Source organism: Amblyomma mixtum, chromosome 1, assembly GCF_055824585.1.
Source record: "Amblyomma mixtum isolate Tamu chromosome 1, ASM5582458v1, whole genome shotgun sequence".
NCBI classification, from domain to species: Eukaryota; Metazoa; Arthropoda; class Arachnida; order Ixodida; family Ixodidae; genus Amblyomma; species Amblyomma mixtum.
Genome location: NC_143012.1, coordinates 163940018 through 163959799, shown reverse-complemented (window position 1 = coordinate 163959799; position 19782 = coordinate 163940018). Strand labels below are relative to the sequence as shown.

Below are 19782 nucleotides of genomic sequence, written 5' to 3'. Positions count from 1 at the left end.
CATGTACTATTTCTCTATATATTTGGAAACAAATTATCTCGTGACCGATACCTTCATAATTTGGTATGTTACACAGAAGTTCCCTTTTCACAATGTCATATGCACCACTTATGCCCGGGATAGAAAGGTCTGTTTACTGCTTTGGCTATTTCTATGCATAGGGTAAGCATGAAAAGCTACCATCTAAGCATCTACCCCTTCTGAAAAACCATTCTGAAGTTCTAAGAGTATCCTATTACTTTCTACCCATGGTTGCATTTTTGATTTCACCGCCTGCATTGCCAGCCTGTGTATAACAGATGTTATTGTAATAAGTCCAAAGCATTTTATGCATCAGCCGTCGGAAAGGGGCACACATCTCCGTATGTCTTGTGCTAGCCCCCTTCATGCTCATGCCGTCGGTCATGTTTAGTGAATTTGATGCGGAGAGGAGCGCTGTGGCAGCTGCAGTCAGCTCGGACTCATTCTGAGGAAGTCAAGGGAGCCGCACACCCTCTGATTAGAGAGAGATAGCATAATGCAATCCGTTTCTGTGGGGAGCCACTGTGCATGCGCAGGTCGCCCTGAGGATGCCACAAGGCACCACCCAATGGGCATTAAAACTCCCATGGGCGTCGTGCGGATGTTGAAGATGTCTGCAGGATGTCCAAGGGAGTTCCATTGCCCACTGGGCAGGTGCTGGCCAGCGGTTTGCATGCCTGGCCCATCGGGACTAATCAGCGCGTGCACACTGGTAGCGCACACACTGGTAGCAAGACTTTGGTATTCAAAATTTTCGATACCAAACATTCGGATTGAATCAAAGATCGAATACTGTACTATTTGACCGGATATTCAAAATTATTGAACACACCTATGCCATTGGGCACATGCCTAATCTTTATAATCAGTACACGGTAACCTGTCGATACAGGCGAACTTCAATTACCATATTTTCCTCTGTATAAGTTCAATTTTTTTTTCTGAATTGTTTGTTGCTGCATCTTACACAATGGTGCTACTTACCATATTTACTCGCATAATAGACGCACTTTATTTGCAGAAAATCGAGCTCAAAGTTCGGGGGGCGCCTGTAACGCAGGGTAAAATTTCTGGAAACTTTTTCGACTCGCAAAATTGAACATACTGCATAAACGCGCCCGTGTACGTCCCGCACCCTGCTTTCCCGAAGGAAATATTAAAAAAAAATTGCTGAGGCTCAGCTTGGCTACGCCTGAGGAATGCGAAGCATATTAGTGGCTAGGCTTGGTAATACATGGCTTTCCTTGGTTGAATACTTGGTCATTTTAATACAACCACTAGAAGCCTTCGTCGTGGGGGAAGACAACGGCATGGCTACAGCGGAACGCCCACTAACCCCGAGACGCGCGTTGGGTGAGCGCCTGGATTGCCACGGAAGCCGCGTCTGCCTGCCCGGTGGAGCGAGCGTTTCACCTACACCGAGTGTGAACGCGCGTTCGAAATGCGCGGGTGTGACGGCTAGGGGTCCCACGGCGACGGCGCGAGGTGGAGGCCGGCTCTCTCATCCGATGTCACGTGGTGTGACGTCACAGTATCACGTGGCGTGACGGCTAGGGGTCCCACGGCGACCGCGCGAGGTGGAGGCCGGCTCTCTCATCCGATGTCACGTGGTGTGACGTCACGGTGTCACGTGGGGGTCCCACGGCGAAGGCGTGAGTGGTAGCTCTAGCAATATGCTTCGCATAAAAAGATCGATGTAAGCGCCGCACCGAAACTTCCCATCACCCACGCAGGAATAACCTTTGAAATGCACGCGCAGTGGCCTCCGCGATCAGCTCCGGCGGCACGCAACGGGCGCTTGATTGCCTTGATCGCGGAGGCCCCGCACGCGCACAGGAGCTTCCAGGTGCCGCCCATGAAGGGCGCCCAAGGCAAAGCTCATCATCATCATCATTTTTTTCTTCGTTGTGGTCGAAGTGCCGGGATTTGTGGTAGCGTGTTAGTTTATCGTGGTTTGTGGCTTTGCCGCCGGGCGTTGCTGTTTTAGCACGACGGGCAAGCGTCTTAATAGCTACATGGCTGGGAGTTTGCTCTTGAACACGGCAAGCGTGCGGCAGGCCGACAATTCGACGTGGCCGAGAAGTGGGTCAGTTGCGACTGCGGCGTGCCTAAAGTTTCGTATGCGACTCCAAGCGCCGAGGTTTTCACTGGCCTAAATCGGGAAGGTTTCCAGCTGGAGATGAAGGTTTCCAAACAGGCGTTTAAAGTGAGCATCCCTGAAAACTGTGTGCGGCTGTTCCAAGCAATGTCGTTGTACGTGCTGTGGGTTGCAGCAGATGCGACGGCAGCGGTACTAGTGAGGACGAGTAGTCAGTTCAGCAAAAAAGGATTTGGGGGTGGGGGAGGCGTCGGCTCGCTATCAAGTAAATACAGTATTGATCTCAGGGTCAAGTTCGGGATGCGACTATTATACGTGGAAATAAAAAAATTGTTTCGCTACCAAACTGGGGGTGCGCCTATTATGCGAGTAAATACAATATATAGAGAAAAAGTGATTGCCACTGCATGCCGTCTTATGCTGCGCCTCCTGTGTTTGAAATGTAAATCAATGTGTAAAAGAAACGCAAATGGAGCTATTTTGACTATTGGTATTTTCAGCTATTGGTAGAATTACAATCTTGATATAACAGGACTGAATGTGGTGGCAGCGCCGCCACTGCATACAGCCTAGCTGTATCTTTAGAAATTTCGATTTCGTCATCATTTATGCTTGGCTTCGCATGCGTAATGCGATGTTCTTGCTTAATGTAATTCTGCCTGTGAGGCAAAGGAGCAGTATGCTAAGCTGAGGTAGCGTGCCATTGAATATTCGCTGGAGCATTGAAATCGGGCAGCATGGATGTTAGTTCAATGTGAACGAAAAAAAATGTCCGGGACTGACACAAAGGCGCAGGAGCGCTCTGGTCAATCATGCAAAAAAAAAGTAAGGCAGACCCTGTGAAGAAGGCATGCTAGCCAGAGTTCGATAATTATCTGCATATGGCAGCCGCAACTAGTGTGCATTGCCGTTGCTTTGCTTAGTATAGGGGTCCTCAGTGTGTTTTTATAGCACTCAGCGAAACGTGTCTCTTGTATGCCGATATGACTTACTGCCATTTACAGGGAGGTGTGACTTACACACCAAAAAACACGGTATAGTAGTCCTCAGTGTCCCTTTAACGAGCTGGAAGAGCTGGAAGATAAGAAGCAGCCGTTGCTTCGTAAGCCACAGCTTGGAGCTGGTCTTTCAGGAAACAGTAAGCTCTGTAAAACAGAAAATCTGGTTTCAGTGCACCATTTAGTTTCATAAATATTGAAGTTTTAGTAAAAAGTTTTTTTTTGTTGTGAATGGTTCATCCACTCTGTTACCATCAACCAGCATGTTTTTCTTCCTCTTTTGTGATGAATGAATTTTGCCTAAATGGTTGCAAAAACATGAAAGAGCCAGGTATCTTCGAAAGAGCTCGCTGACGCTCTAGTAAAACTGAAAAAAAATCCCTTTTTCTTGCAATCCACATTGCATGGTTTGCTTGCCTTTTTTGCTTATTGTTGCTTTTTTTCTGGGTTGTTTGCTTGATCAGTTTATTTCTGTAGTTGCTGTTCTTATTTGTGCACATGCGTATCATTGCATATGTGCACCTTTAGCTATAAACAAAGGAGCTTTTTTCTCTTGCCAGCTTTTTTGCTTGTGCAAAATAAAATGCTCTTGATTGATTGATTGATTGATTGATTTATATTTTGTCGTAGTTGTGTAGATTTCCGAGATCACCAAGTAGCAGTGTATTTTTCAATTTTTTTTTACGCAAAGGGTTGAGTAAGTGGCTTAAGCCTGTGCTCTTGTTTGCAAACAAACAAAACAAGTGTATGCGGGAGTAACTCTTAGGTGTAAAATGTTCTTCCAGATCAGACTGCGACTGTCAGACTGGAAGCAATCTGAGGAGCTCCTGCAGCAAGCCAACAAAGAGAAGCACTTGGATGTGTGCTATGCCATCCATAGGATGCGCCTGGAGAAATGCTTTCATTTCGCCGCCTGCTTGAAACGGGTTTGTGGAATTCGTTGTTGCAGAGTTACCTCGCCAAGTCCTTTGCTGCTAACAATTTGCTTTAGGAACTCATTATAATCAATACGTAACCACATATAAAGCGTTCATGGTAGCCGGTGGCATTCGGCCTCCTTTTTACTGACAACCGGGGAATGTTCATACTTTGCATACAATGGCTTCATTAGAGCTCATCTCTGTGATTTTGGTGTCCACACCAACAAATTTTGGGTGTCCACACCAACCGCTTTGTGGCCAGTTTCTGGTAATGGACAAATGGTTCCGTCACCTCTGAGGCAAAAAGTCAGCTATTAACCACAAATAACGTGTATGTGCATGGTGATATATAAAACTTGTTTTGAAGAACCGCTTTAGACTTCTGAAGCAGGATGGCTTGGGGACAACTTACTTAAGCGGGCTTGTAGCCACCTTGCTTAGCAGAAGGCATAAAAATTCCTACCAAGACAACTTCGAGACGTCCTGGATAAGACGTCTTCTAGGCAAGTGTAAAACAGCATCTTGTAGATGTATTTTGTAGCCCAAGATATCTATGACCATCGGAGACGTTTAAAGACATCTACGAGATATTCTTTGTTCAGTGGGAAAGTCATCCCATGAGACATGAGGCTAGTGCATCAAAGTCGTGTTTCCTGGGCTTTCAACGACATCACCTGTCGTTCCTGGCCTGATGCAGCGACGAAGGTGGTGTAGTGCACGTTTCCAAAGAATGTGTACCAGCAGCTGCACTGTTTCTTGTATGTGCACTGTCTGGACACAGGCAAAAAGTTTGACAGCCGACTAGGTAGGAGTCGCATACTACGTGACCAGCTGTTCCAGCAAGGGATTCCAACTTTTCAAATTGCTGCCATTGATTGACCCACAATAATGTGCAGTGTAGCTTCACTTTTAATTAAGAAATTCTTATTGATGTAGTCATAGTTATGAAATCTTCAGGGAACGTCTTCTGCCCATTCTAAATATGTGATTTAATTTCATGCACAAAAATTCATAGAGCACTTTCCTGAAGTTACTTATGAAGACCTTTGAAGAAAATTTGCTGCTAATAATTTGCTGAAATGTATGTTGTGGGTTCTCGTGACAAGTTGAGTTACATGCTTATGAAGTTGCCAATTCTAAACTGCGAAGAAAAGTTTGTATTCCTGTATATGAAGTAGTTGCTTCAATGCACTATAACTGTTCGGTTTAAACCAAAAATACCCGTTTAAAGTATACGCCGCCGCGGTGGCTCAGCGGTTATGGTGCTTGGCTGCTGACCCAAACGACGCGGGTTCGATCCCGGCCGCGGCGGCTAGAATTTCTTTGGAGGAGAAATTCTAGAGGCCCGTGTACTGTGCGATGTCAGTGCACGTTAAAGAACCCCAGGTGGTCGAAATTTCCGGAGCCCTCCACTACGGCGTCTCTCATAGCCTTAGTCGCTTTGGGACGTTAAACCCCATAAACCAAACCAACCGTTTAAAGTATGTCGAATTCACCGAAAAAGGTTAGTATTTTTTTGGCTTGCAAGGCATAGCTTTCTGGCTGCTGAATGCGAGTTACACTCACTTAATGTACTGAGTCAACTAAGTAGGGAATCCAGCGGCATGGTGCAACGATAGTATTGTAGGATAAGCAGCGCAGTTGTGCGATTTGAGGTATTGCTCTGCTAGCTTACATGCCTTTGCAGACCAGGAAGCCTCATCTCCTCTCTTATAGCTAGGCACTGTTTCTTCACTATCAGCACCTGCTTAGGGTAGTTAGTCGGTTAATTAAGTTAATCAGATGCATGTAGGACATTGAAACGAAACCTAAAATGGGAAAAAGTGTTTTCGCTACCACGGCAATTGAGCAGCAGCTCCATCGCTGTCATCAACACGCAGACCATGTGTTGCCCCGTCCTCGCGCTTGACTCAGCATGACAACACAAGGATAATCTAGTTCCATGAATTAAACCTCCACATCTGTTTTGTCGTCATTTAACTTCGGTTACTCTTTTAATGATGGTAGCAACTTATTCTACAAGCATAGCTCCAGTTATACTGCCATTTTCATGCTAATTACTGCTAAATAAATTGTTCAGGATGACAAAAATACAGAGATAGACCGCACAGAATTGCTACGTTAAGTCACAGAAAAGGGCCAGTATTTCATTTGTGGAAAAAAAAACCGGTAGTAGTCTCCTGAAATAAAAACGAAAAACATCTTGTGAATTTTCCAAAAATAAAGGCAAAAAGTTCATTCCCTACCTATAACTTAAGTTCTACAATAGGCAGCTCGATAATTATACCTTTATTGCATTCCTTTTGTCACGGGTTCGGTGACTAGGCGACATCATCACCGAGTCCGGACAGTGAGGGGGTGGCCGTTTGATGCCCGGCGTAGCCGGTAAGCAAACGTAGTGACTGAGACCGAGGCGTGTTAAGAGGTAACAACAACAAAACAACGTTTATAGCTTCGATTGAACAATGCGGCAGCTTTCACAGACACGTAATTTACATTCTACAGAGCAATTGCGGAAAGCACATAGCAGTAAACATACTGAATTAAGTTATACATTGAATATTTCTACACAGTTCAGAACACAAGTGAGAGGCCAATTGGATACAGTCGATCAAAAGTCAGAAGGTGAACAAACATACAGTCAACCGGGAAGCGCGGCTGCAGTCCATCCACAAAAACGCAGTCAGTGCGGCCCCCGAAGGCGACGTCCGTCCAGGGCAGCTTGCGGTTTCGAGGATGCGGTGCGGCGGCTCGGAGACCCGGGAGTTCGCGGCGGCTGCGTTTCCACCGACGAGCGGACTGAAGTTCGTTTCCATACGGCCCCCTTTAAAGCCCTCGGGCGCTAGCCAGCGAGCACTCGCGGCGCCACAGCGTCGGCGTAGAAAAAAAAAACAAAACACCAAAAAGCGCGACGAGAGCACGTAGGCACCTACGCTTTGACTCTGCATGGCCGCCATCTTGGAGGAGGAAAAAATTAACGCACAACTAATAAGAAGCCCCAGGCTTCGACTCTCGATTCGGTGACCTTGGAAACGCAAAAATGTAAAACACAACCAAAAAGCTAGTCACGTAGGCCGCAACTTCTTTCCTGCTAATGGTCAGTCCAGACTTCGGCAGATCGGGGCAGACTTTGAGCCGCCTCCGCTTTCGCAATGCGAGGGGTTGTCTAAATAACTGAAAAAAGCGTGCATGCATTCTTGCTCTTCCAGAGACACACACAAAGAAACTCGGACGCATCGGTTTTATACAAACTATACGCGTCAGTTTTATACGCATCAGTTTTATACAAAAAAAGTAATTTACAGGCTGCCGCCACTTCTGTGACATCTTTATATAAAGAGAACACAATGCCATGCATTTTAGCAAGTTCTCTGTGGCAAACTTTCTAGAAAGCTCTTCACAGCATAAGTGTTCAAGGAATTGTTTTACACGAAATACAGTTACACTAATCGGCACGCGAAAATACACGTTCCATGAAGATTTCATAATTGCGACTACTTCAAAAAAGGTTTTTCTCAATACCAGGCTCCCGCTTTAAATCATTATTGACACAACTGCGAAATGCAAATGCTAGATTGATTTGCCTGGTTGGAAGCAGAGTGAGGCCAGAACTAAGTGTGAGTGGCATAAATATACCTTCGCATCATAGTGTGAACAGTGCTGCTACTGAACATCATGTGTATGGATGAAGCATGCCTTTGAATGTGAATGTGAATGGATGAAGCATGCCTTTGAATGTGAATGTGAATGGATGAAGCATGCCTTTGAGGCATTCGAATGAAAGCTGGCACATCAATAACTGCTCAAGAGCTTGTTTGCTATGTTTTTGCTGTTCTGCTTGCAATGTTCACAACCGACATTTATGGTGTATTGCAGAGAACTCCCCTCACTGCGATGGATAAAGAGGAGGATGATGACTCTGCCACACTGGAACTTGAGATGCTTTCTAAGTTGGAACAGGCGTGTAAAGCTGGTCCGCTCCAGGTATGCGACAGAGTGTGATAAAATCTTTTTCTCAGTATGGAAGTATGGCTGACACAGCGCAGCACCGAAACGTGCAGAGTGTGCAGTTCACATCCAAAAGGTGAAGCGCTCTGTTACACCTTTAAGTACTTCTGAGCTAAACTGTATTGGAACGCCGATCAACAACAACTCGGAACCCAAATTTACCGAAGGTTGTGGGCAAGTCCGGGTTTCATGTTTGACTGGTGCCGGGAGTCGCTGCTGAGACTGAGAGTAATAGCTATTCATGACAGCCTCCTGTGCAGTTTCATACCAAAATGAGCTTTTTTTTTAGCAAAACTCGGTAAATAAAACTTTCAACTTCGGCAGTGCGCACATTATTTTTTCGTGTTGCTTGTTTCTGCAGTGTATCCGGTGTCCAGAGTATATCTTTGGTCCGAGATCAGATACGAATGAGTTCTCCAAACTTATTCGACTGACAACGTCATTTGAACCTAATGATGTTAAATGTTCCCATGTAACCGGCGGTTAATGGCACTGCATGCTAATGCCACTTGATCTGAATGACATTAAATTTACTAATGAGGCAGTGGTATAATTTTTCAACTATCTCTTGGCAGGGTGAAAAAAAAGTGTGAAACCAGTGTAAAATGTATATTTATGTACTTGTCTGTTCATATAGTTGTAGTGACTGCATTGTGCTACTACCTTCTCCACAGGAGATCGCACAGATGCATGAAAAATATATGTCACGGAAGGCTTCACTGCAGCCTTCTGCTGTGCGAGACCTCGCCATGGTCAAAGCGAACGCAGTTGAAGGACTGATCGGGTGAGTTCAGCATTTGTTCATGCCAGGAAGTTTATTGATAGATTTGCATTTATTCTGTGAGAATGGCTAGCCTGTCTGGTCATCTTTCAGAAGTTAATGGCTTATCAATTTAGTTCTTGATGAGCAGTCATACATTTCAAAGATTATTTGGGAGAGTGGGGTAGAATGGAAATGGGTAGTGTCTAAGCTCAGTTTCGAGTGGTGTCCGGCACTTCTCAGCAGCAGCCTTGCCTGTTTGTACGGTTCATTTTGTCAAATTATGGTATCCTTCTTATCTGGTACTCTATGATGTGAGTTTGGAGACGAGAAATATGATGTGGCGTGCTGCTGCATGTGGTGCAAATTGCGCCGTAGTACTGTATTTTGTGTCGCCCCTTAGGAATGAACCTGCGTATTCATTCGCACCTCATGGGTGAAGCACAATATACTTAAATAGGCAGACTGATGATGATGATGATAGTTTATGTGGGTGCGGTAATGCATGGTATGGGTGAGAGGCTTTGGCAGCATCACCATGTCACTGTGCAAGGGGCGGAGGTTCTTTGTCATGCGTCTCGGTCAGCTCGGGGGCATGCCACTTGGACACTTCGATGAGCCTATGTGTGTCTTGTGGCGAAACGAATGAGCCCAAATGAGCTGAATAAGCTAATGGTGCAAGGAGACACTCTACACCTCCATCCTCACTGAAGCACTGGTGCTGCAAGCCGAAGCCATGTAGTTTTTCCCGTTGCTGGGTTGTTACTCCCGTCAACAACCTTACCCAACACGCTCATCTGTGTTCAGGCTCTGCTTCATAAATCACCCATTTCTTGCACCACGCCATGCTCCTCGAACACGGAGTGAGTCAAAGTGAGTCAAGAGTTGTAACAAATGGCTGAGCCTGGATGAGCTGTGATTAGGAGTGAGTCCGCACGAGCTGTAAGCCTAAATGAGCCTGAGTTCGAGTGCGTCCGGGGCTGTGGGAGTCTGAATTTGAGCGAGCACTCGTTAATTCTCCGAAGTGTGCAGCACATGGAACACATCACTGTGGCGCCCGCACGTCCATGCGAGAGAGATAGCCTCTGGAGACGTGTTGAAGGAAAGCCAGCTTCCCGAGTCGACAGATGTCCGAAGTTCGATGGAGCCTTCGGTTAAGTTAACCCCAAGAGACGTGTTGTGGGAAAGCCAGCTTCTTGAGTTACCTGGTGTTACCTGAAGTTCGATCTATTGCAGCAATGGGAATGCTGCAACAGTTGCGGCAAACTGTGCCATTGCGTTAGACCTGCTACATGCTGCTAGAAATTGGGGGTTTTTGGCGAAATTGCAATTAAGTAAAATTCCAGCTACCAAGAGCCATGGCAGATACGGAGAGGCTGAGGCTACCACTTAATGTGCAGAGGCATGCCTGGTTCAGTCTCCTGATGTTTGACAAGAAGGATGGCCAGAGGAATTCAACACCAGTGGTTTTGCTTTCTAACCCTTTTGCACTTCTGGTTCAGTGGCGCTGCTAACAGTGTCCCTAACGAATGTGGGAAATGCACATGCAAAGAAAAAATTTGCTTAGGCTCAGCTTGGCTAAGCCTTGGGAATGCGAAGCATCCCACGGCGACGGCGCGAGGTGGAGGCCGGCTCTCTCATCCGATGTCACGTGGTGTGACGTCACGGTGTCACGTGGTGTGACGTCGCGGTGTAACGTGGTGTGACGGCTAGGGGTCCCACGGCGACGGCGCGAGGTGGAGGCCGGCTCTCTCATCCGATGTCACGTGGTGTGACGTCACGGTGTCACGTGGTTTCACGGCTAGGGGTCCCACAGCGACGGCGTGAGTGGTAGCTCTAGCAATATGCTTCGCATAAAAATTGCTTTCAAGAGGCTCAAGTAGGGCAAAATTTGGGGCCTGCTAGATTTATTTGGCTTTTGTATAGCACCATCATGTGTCCAGTAAGGTCAGCGTACGACCGCAAGAAAGGCATGAGGCACACTTCAGGGGATAGCTCGATTCCATGGACTTCATTCACACTCTAAGGTGCCTCGAATGATTCATTGAGGCACCCTATTGTGCTCGCTGTCACAGCACTGTCAACATCAGAGCTTCCAGTTTGTGTTTACCATAAAACCATGTTAAATCGAACTATAGACGTGGAAATTTGCCTCGTAAAATAGGAGTTGTAATTAAATTAAGACACTTCCATTGATAAAGTGGCATTCTTTGTTTGGTTTGGTTTCGTTTATGGGGTTTAGCGTCCCAAAGCGACTGAGGCTATGAGAGACGCCGTAGTGAAGAGCTCCGGAAATTTCTACCACCTGGGGTTCTTTAAAGTGCACTGACATCGCACAGTACACGGGCCTCTAGAATTTCTCCTCCAAAGAAATTCCACCGCCGCGGCCGGGATCGAACCCGCGTCTTTTGGGTCAGCAGCCGAGGACCATAACCACTGAGCCATCGCGGCGGCCTAGTTTGGCAGGGTGGCATTCTTCGTAGGTTGGCATGCTTTTACCTGATTGTGCGCACATAATCCCGAGCTTGTGTCATTGCTGGATGTTGCCCGCCACATCAGCTTGAACTATAGTTTTGGCACGAGGAAGACCGAACAGAGTCTCTTGGCTCACACAGCGAAGTGTGTGGGAAACACACGGGAACACTAAGCCCATCAGCAGAAGAAATTAGTGGTGTTCCGTAAGAGAATACTGCACGTGTGCATTAAAATGCTCCGTCGCGAGAGGTGTGGCCATATTAAACTACAAGAAACCTATGCTATGCAGTAAATGGCAATGACGTGGTCACATTTCCGCTGCGGCATCATAACTAAGAATGCGCAAGTAGTAAATTTTCTAAACTGAATCGAATACAAATTGTGTTCCTTTGCTACCGTATCGAATACGGATAGTTGACTAAAACCTGAATCGAATAAAGGTAAAACCGAATTGAATCTGAAACGAATATTTTTACGAACATTTGTACAAACATTTGCCATGTGTGCGAATATAAACGAGCAAGTGGTTATGGTGCTCGGCTGCTGACCTGAAAGACGCAGATTCGATCCCCGCCGCAGCAGTCCAATTTCGATTGAGGCAAAATTCTAGAGGCCACTGTACTGTGTGGCGTCAATTCATGTTAAAGAACTGAAGGTGGTTAAAATTTCCAGAGCCCTTCAATATGGGCGTCCCTCTTAGCCTGAGTCGCTTTCGGACGTTAATCGCCCATTAACTGATCCAAGCATCTGTTGCTTGCATTCGTTTCAAAAAGGCCTTCCCATCAGTACCTTGCAATACAGACCCCTCTCCCAGTCAGTTTTATTTACTCGTGCGGGGTAGTAGCTAAGGCCGCTGTATATAACTGCAGCTTTCTATACATTATCCATCACTAAGGCTCATTTTGTGCTACTCCTAAACTTCGGGAAATGCTTTTTTCCCCTACATTAAGTCTTCCCACTTTCAAACTGGGGATTTGCATGCCTCTTCTGTGGTCTTAGGGTTGAAGCAGGTGGGGCATGGATTGACTGGAAATGCATAAATGTGCTGGTATTTTAGTAGAAAGTGAACACCTCAAAGGTTTCACAGCTCGCCTGATTGCGATCTCTCTAGGGTGGCATGTTCTTTCAACCTAAACAGATCCACTACATTTGAAAGCATGGCTTGCTAGGTGACTGCCTAAGGTTTTCAAGGTGCACTAAACAGCTAATTCCCAGGCTGCATTCGCAAATGTGATAGTCCTGGTAAGTTCAGAAAAAGTGCATTCTATTACTTGCGCACACTCTATTGCAAAATATGCATTATTAGTGTATGCAGGTTATCTGTGGGCTCTTTGGGATTTTTCACTGCTTGTTTGGCATCTGAGTGTGTGTATGCAATAAGAAAAATTTTCTTGTGCAGGGCTGTTAACAAGCTACAAGCCAAGTTCAAAGTCGAGCCACAAGAATCGGTAATGAGCTTACATTCCTTATTTTTTCCTCTCGAAATGTTTGCCATGAAGCAGGGGGTGAGAGAACGAGCAATAGTGCGCATCTGTAATTGTGTTCATGGTTTTATAGCATATGTAGTTGTAAGGAGCCAGCATATAGCATGCACATATACAGTTGCATCGCTGTTAGAATTGGGGATATCAGCCATAGAGTTGAGCCATTGTGATAGTGCAGGCCATGGTTTGCTGGCATCCTTGTAACGGAAAGGTGGGTTTTGGGAGCAGTGTGGCGCTACTTAGCGGGCCTCTTTATTTACGACGCTCAGGCTGCCTGCAACCAGTTTGACTGTTCTTTTCATGTAGACTTTTGTGCCATGGTCACATGAGCTGTTTGGAAACAGCTGCATGGAGATGCACCAGAAGTTGGGCCTTCCTCACTGACACCACTGTACATTTACTGCAATTTGCATTTAGATAAAGACGTTTGAACTGACTTACCAGTGCGGCAAGCTAAAGTTAAGCAAGGTGATGCCTCGGAATTCATGGGTGCGAACATTTGGTGACAATAATACATGTGATAGTTCACCTGGGCCCATATTTCGAGTTTGGTTATTTTTGGCAATGCACGATTGGCGAAAACGTCACAGATGGATGAGACAGCTCGGATGCATGAAAAAGTGCCATAGAATCCGGACGGCGTTGTCCCACACATAGCGTCCATGTTTATAGCGGCTGCTCAAGGACCTCAATGAGATGAATAGCCAACATAGCTGTACTCTGAGGCTGAGTCTCACTTTTGAATGAACTTGTCTATGTTACTATGTTTTTTGTACCCCAGCTGGGTATAAATTAAGCACAGGGCTTTCGCTTTATCTTATCTTGCCTATGCACACTCTTGAAAACAGCCAAGAAAGGGACGCCACGCAGAAAAGAGCACACACACACACAAGCCTTATGTGTGTGTGCTCCTTTCTGCGTGGCGTTCATTTTACAAATATGTCACACCAACTATAGCCCGGACTCAAGTCCTTTTGCCTATGCAAACTTGATGGGTGATAAATTTGCACTTTTTTTTCTCGTTTGGCTGTTTGCCAGCTCCTAGGCCTAATGAGAAACACTGATGTGTTGCAAAAATGCTGCACTTTATGGAAAACAAATAGTGCCACGGTCATTGGAGTTCTTATGGAAAAAATAGAGTGCACCCAGGACAACGGACATGGAAGACCAAACAGCACAAGCGCTTACTCGCACTCCCAGCATGCTATATCTTTTCTATGATGCTGTACCCACTACCTAAATTTCAAATCTACTTCAGTTGGAGTTATCGTTGCATCTGCGTTTGCATAAAGTTATTGTTGCATCTGCGTTTGCATATATTGAACGATATGACATAGAGCGCTATGTGCCGCAAAATGCCTGTGTTTACTGCACGCAAACATGCATTCGCTGTTCAAGAACTCTGTTAGCTCTTGGAGTGTCTCACATCATGATCGTGTGCAGTGTCTGGCAGCATGAACCCGCTCATCATGATGATGGTCAGCCGCCAGCGACGCCTTGCTATGCCGATGTGTTTGACATGTTCAGCGTGGTTTCCCAGTGTCACGTACGGTTTCGAATGGCCGCAGTGCACTCCGCTGCATTCAGCTGAGGGCATTCAGCTTTGCATTCAGCTGAGGGGTTAGCTCACTAGTTAGGGCCGCTAGCTCATAAGCCGTACCTCAGTTGGTAGAGGACCGGACGTGAAATTCTTATCTCGTGGGTTAAGTTTCCACTGGCAGCATATGGCTGTTTTTTTTCTTCTGGTTTCTAATCAGTTACCTTTAAAATAATTACTTTGTTAATCTTGCATTGATGAACACCACAAACTAAAAGCCTCTATGCATCTTATGCCTCTATGAACAGCCCCTATGCTCCTTGGTTTCGGTGACTTTTGGCTTCTCGCACATGTATAACGAGCCCCTCTTTTTCATTCCCTTATCTGCTCAGTAACTAGCAAGGGCCTTGATTCTGGCAGTCTTGATGCCGTAGGAAGGGAGTTCTCGCACAGCTTCCACCCTCACTGTTCGATCATGTTCCTACGTGGCATTCGCGGCAATACAAGACGTACGACGTCCGCCACTATGAACGAGTGTGGCACTGGTGAACACTCTCGAGGCTTGGTTACACTGCACACAAATACCCCCAAAAGAAGCAGATTGGCCAGCCGTCTCTGTGGCTCAGTTGTTAGAGCACCGGACGTGAAATTCAGAGGTCATGGGTTCAATCCAACAGGTGACATATGGTTGTTTTTTTCTTCTGCTTTCTAATAAGTTACCTGTAAAATAATTACTTTATTTATCTTGCATTGATGAGCGCCACAAATTTAAAAAAATGGCCCCTATGCTTCTTGGTTTCGGTGTCTGTTGGCTTCCCAGAAGTCAGGTTGGGGTTTAGTTGTCATTGGACATGCATGCATGCACTGGCATGAAAACTACCAGGTTTGTTACTCTGTGTAGAGTTAATGAATACTACCACATAGAATACATGCCTCTCTTAAGCTTTCCTGCCACCTATGCCTGAATAAACGAGAGCTATATTGCTGGCGCCTCAGTGAAACTGCTGTCAAGTTGTCCTGCATGTTCAAAAAAAGTGCTCCTCGACGTAAAAATACACAGTTGGACGTTAGTCAACCCTAGGAAATCTATAGGTGCCGGTCTTGTCTTGTACATACGTGGGCAAATGCTGGGGTCGTACTTTGGGCAGTTATATTTCTCTGATTGCCGATAAAATGATGACTACAGATGCCGGAGCGCAGTTTCCGCTCCCAGGCTCCCGTGTCGTAACTCCTGGGGAACAGAAGGCACAAAGCTTCCGGTTACTGCAACATTTTAAAAAAATTCCGCAAAGTATCCGCGACACACTGCAATCAAACCCGTGCATTCGTACCTCTGTCTTCGAACCAACGGTATCCAGGTCGCCCGTCATTTTATGCTGGTGCAGAAACTGTTGTGATGGAAACCGGTAGTAATAAATTGGCTTAGAAACGTCAGACGAGTTTGCGTAGCTGTTAGTGCAGCCATCAGCAAAGCACGTCCGCCTAGACTTCATTTCACCGGACATATGATATTCTCGCACAACACAATGTAAACATTACGAGCACCGAAGCAAACTCCACACAAATGAATGATAGGCTGTGCACTCCAATGCACCGGCAGGCACCGGCCCATTCCAGTAACGAGGTAAGCGCCGAGAGGCGGCGCCACATCCCGAGAGGCGGCGCCACCATCCAGCTGTCCAGTCCCTATAACGCACTCATTGGTTAAAGTGACCATGAAAAAATTTCAGCACATTGTTTTGCCTGTCGGTCGTATAGAGTGAGTTACAGTGTTACTGTTAGCATTGGTCGTGCAGCGTATATTCTGGTTTTTAATAATTTAAGTAGCTCGCAAAAACCAAATCATAGTGCTGATGGTGTCCCGCACACTGGTTGGACAAACAGCTTGGTTGGACAAACAGTAAACATATTGCAAATTAAGTTAATACATGAAGGTGCATTTTGTCATGTTTTTTGTGTTTTATGTTAGATCAACAAAACCAACACATTTGCCATACGTAAAGGCACTGCAAAGCAAGGAAAAAAATAAAAACCACCAGAGGCTCTCACCATTGTTTTGCATTAAAGGACTTTCACCTCTATGTTTTTAGCAGTGGATATGACATCATCGGGTGGTGACATGCTGACTGGGCAAACAGTAAATTTACTGCAAATTGTGTTAATATATGAAGGTACGTTTTGTCACGTTTTTGTGTCTTGTTAGATTAACAAAACCAACACATATGCCTTACGTAAAAGCACTGCAAAGCAAGGAAAAAAGCTGACCACCAGAGGCTCTGGCTATTGTTTCGCATTGAAGGACTTTGCACCTCTCTGTACGCGTATATGACCTAGCACACTACTCTCTATGTATCTCAGAACAGCTTGGCGGAATCGATATGAATGACCCGTTGCATTCTAAAAGCATTGCTTTCGGTACCAAGGAAGGACGCGAAGAAAAAGCCATTCGTTTGATATTTACCAGTGCATACCATCAGCTTATAGACAATTACCGGGCGGTGGCGCCAGATAGCTCTACGTTCTCAACTGCGCATCCGCCTGCCGCGTCGCTGACCAGTCAGTTTGTGCGCAGTAAGGCACAGTACGCATAAGCGGTGGTGGTCGCGCTACACGCTATGCTAAGAGTACCTGACGCAGGTCGTCACTCTTCAATATCTTGTGCTCGAGTCCGGATAAAACAGGGAAGACCATTGATCGGTGTTTCCTTCTGCGCCGTCGATGTGACGATGAAGCATCACTGGACCATCAGGGCATTCACGTGGTGGCTGTAACCATGGAAACGACGCTGTCAGCCTTGTTCTTATTCTTTTTCTTGCTGTTGTTGTTACCGCCTAATTCAGCCTTTCGCCCTTCATTATTGGCCAACGTTGCATTGTGATGTATCGTTTTTCATTTTATTGTATTGCATTATGTTTTGTTGTATTAACGTATTATCCTCAGTTGCATTTGCTTTGTGCCCCCCCTCCTTATGTAATGCCTCAAGAGAGGCCTTTAAGGGTAAAATAAATGATGATGATGATGGCAAGAACGAGTTACAGCGAACACGCAACCAAGGTGTGCAAACTTCCGCGACGTGCTCATATGGGTTGTTTTGATTGGTCATACCCAGTGACGTCATTGGAAAAGTGACATGGGATTGGAAAGCACCACGAGAATCGATTTGAGGGCAGCATTTTGTTTGCTTGTATTTTAAAATTTGTTCCTTTAGTAATTCTCGTTCCTATTTGCTGATTCCTGTAACTTTTTTTTTCGAGTCAGCATGTGTGTGACAAAGAATCCACCTGAATTATAGCCGGCATCCTTTCAAGCAGCGTTTTACAGTCCCTTTAAGTGACCATTGTATTGTCACACTGACCAAGCATTCCATAGCACTGAGTGGCATTGATTTTTTGTCACTCCGTTACAATGTATAAGGAAAGAGGATGCTACAGCGGCAACATAACGATTTCCAGGACCATGTCATGCAAAACTTTTCCCAGCCTTTCGTCAGCTGTGAATTGTAAGAGGGGTATCGTGGTATGTAGCAAGTGATCAGGCTCATTTTGCATTTTGAACACAGCAGCAGTTTTTTCTGGGTCATAAAATTTTTATATGCACCTTAACAAACATTGGGTGCACATCCTTCTTGACAAAAGAGAGAGGTGCTGCACAAATATGTAAAACCCACAGTAGCTGAGCATTTGACTGCAGGTTTTTTATGAAATTTTTATCTATATTTTTTAGGTGGCATAAGCAGTTTTTGTAAACTTTTTTCTTTAATTTATATTTATTGCCAGTTTACTGTTAGTGCTCTTAACTTTTTCGCAGCTTTTTTTTCATTTCTACTTATTACCAGTTCACTATTAGTTTGTTCATGGGGTTTATTGCCAAAAGCGACTTGGGCTATGAGGGACACTGTAGTGGAGCGCTCCAGATAATTTCGACCACCTGGGGTTCTTAAACGTGCACTGACATCGCACAGTACACGGGCCTCTAGAATTTCGCCTCCATCGAAATGCTACCGCCGGGGCTAGGATCGAACCCATATGTTTCAGGTTAGTAGATCACCACCATAAACCACTGAGCCGCATTTTACTATTAGCACTCATATGTTCTTTCTCACCATGATTATTCAGGTACATGTAACTTTCAGCCCCAACCACTCCCGTGGTTTCATCATGTTTAGCCCACCGCGGTGGCTGAGTGGTTGCGGCGCTCGGCGGCTGTCCCAAAAGACGCGGGTTCAATCCCGGCTGCAGCGGTCAAATTCGATGGAGGCGAAAATATAGAGGCCCGTATATTGTGCTCATCAGTGAACCCCAAGTTGTCGAAATTTCCGGAGCTCTTCACGATGGCATCCCTCATTAAGTCACTTTGGGGCGTTACACCATGCTTGTTTTGAGGGCAGTTTGTTGTAAGTGGTGCATTCAGCTTTGCACGTGTATTCTTTCCCAAGGCTGCAGGTGGGAGTGGCAACTGCAAAATGGAGGGTTCCAGCTCAGAAGAGGAAATGGACATAGCCTCAAAGCGGAAGGCACTGCGCAAGCAGCAATTTAGTTCAACATCGACAACACGCAAGGGGAAGCGATCTCAACAACTGTTGGAAGCCTCAAGCATGTCAGATTCTGTGAAAGCCTCGGCACCACCTGTAGTAAAACAGGAGAAGCCTAACTAAAGCTAGCACAACAAAAGTGCCATGACGAAAGAGCAACGATAGGGCTAACATTTGCTGTGAAACTTGGTGTAAAATTTTAGCTCTTTTAAACCAGCAGGCACCATCAACATCAAATTACACATAACCAGAAGTATTGAAAATTGAACAGAAGCCCACAAATATATTACAGGCTGGTTAGATTAACACATCCATGCAACAATCTTCGGGCTATCAAAGTGAAAATCGTGATCTAATATTAGTTTTCTTTCGGCTAAAATGTTCTTGTTTTGCTGTTTTCATTTTATTGTTTGCATTTCATTTGACACTGACTGTTCAGGGTTCATTCATGAAAAGTGAACTAGCTGCAAGCAGCAGTGCTTCTAGTCAGTTTTGTTACTGTTTCATTTAGTACACATCTGTGCTCCTTGATGAAGAGGGTTGTTTGAATTCTGTAAGAATTTTTCATATAATCATTGTTCATCAGTGAAGGAGGTTGCTGAGCTGTGTATAATGTTGTGTTGTAATAAAGGTTACTGCATTAAAGAAGTATGCCGGTTTTTGACTGTTGTATGAACAACCCGATGTCTGGCTTTCTGGCGGCTGGTTACCAGTCACACTTCTCAGCTCTGCCTAACAGGCCAGAAAAAAACAAGTTCAATGCTTTAGTACTTGCTTCCAATGAGCCAAAACCTTAGATTTCCAGTAGAATTGGAGTGGGTCTTTTCTACACCCCCCCCCCCCCCCGCAATGAAACTGTATAAATCGAATGCAAAAGTTAAGAAGCGCCATGATCCCTTTCTACCGTGCACGGAAGGGGTGGTGTACAGCATACCATCATCAAGTGGAAA

At 45.5% G+C, this 19782-nt stretch overlaps 1 protein-coding gene across 3 annotated transcripts in view; it reads left to right on the top strand.

Annotated features, from left to right (window-relative positions):
- The window catches only part of LOC149369623 (snRNA-activating protein complex subunit 1-like), a 51314-nt gene extending 31823 nt beyond the window's left edge, over positions 1 to 19491 (top strand). Inside the window, exons 4-8 of one of the 3 annotated variants that reach the window (XM_089559121.1) lie at positions 3903 to 4043; positions 7914 to 8021; positions 8720 to 8829; positions 12680 to 12728; positions 18712 to 19491. In XM_089559121.1, the coding sequence (XP_089415247.1) occupies positions 3903 to 4043; positions 7914 to 8021; positions 8720 to 8829; positions 12680 to 12728; positions 18712 to 18837 (534 nt within the window). In that variant the 3' untranslated portion in view covers positions 18838 to 19491. Of the gene's footprint in view, positions 1 to 3902; positions 4044 to 7913; positions 8022 to 8719; positions 8830 to 12679; positions 12729 to 13070; positions 13201 to 18711 lie in introns of those variants that run through there. The other 2 variants (XM_089559114.1, XM_089559125.1) reach the window with 2 other exon arrangements.
- Positions 19492 to 19782: the final 291 nt, after the last annotated feature.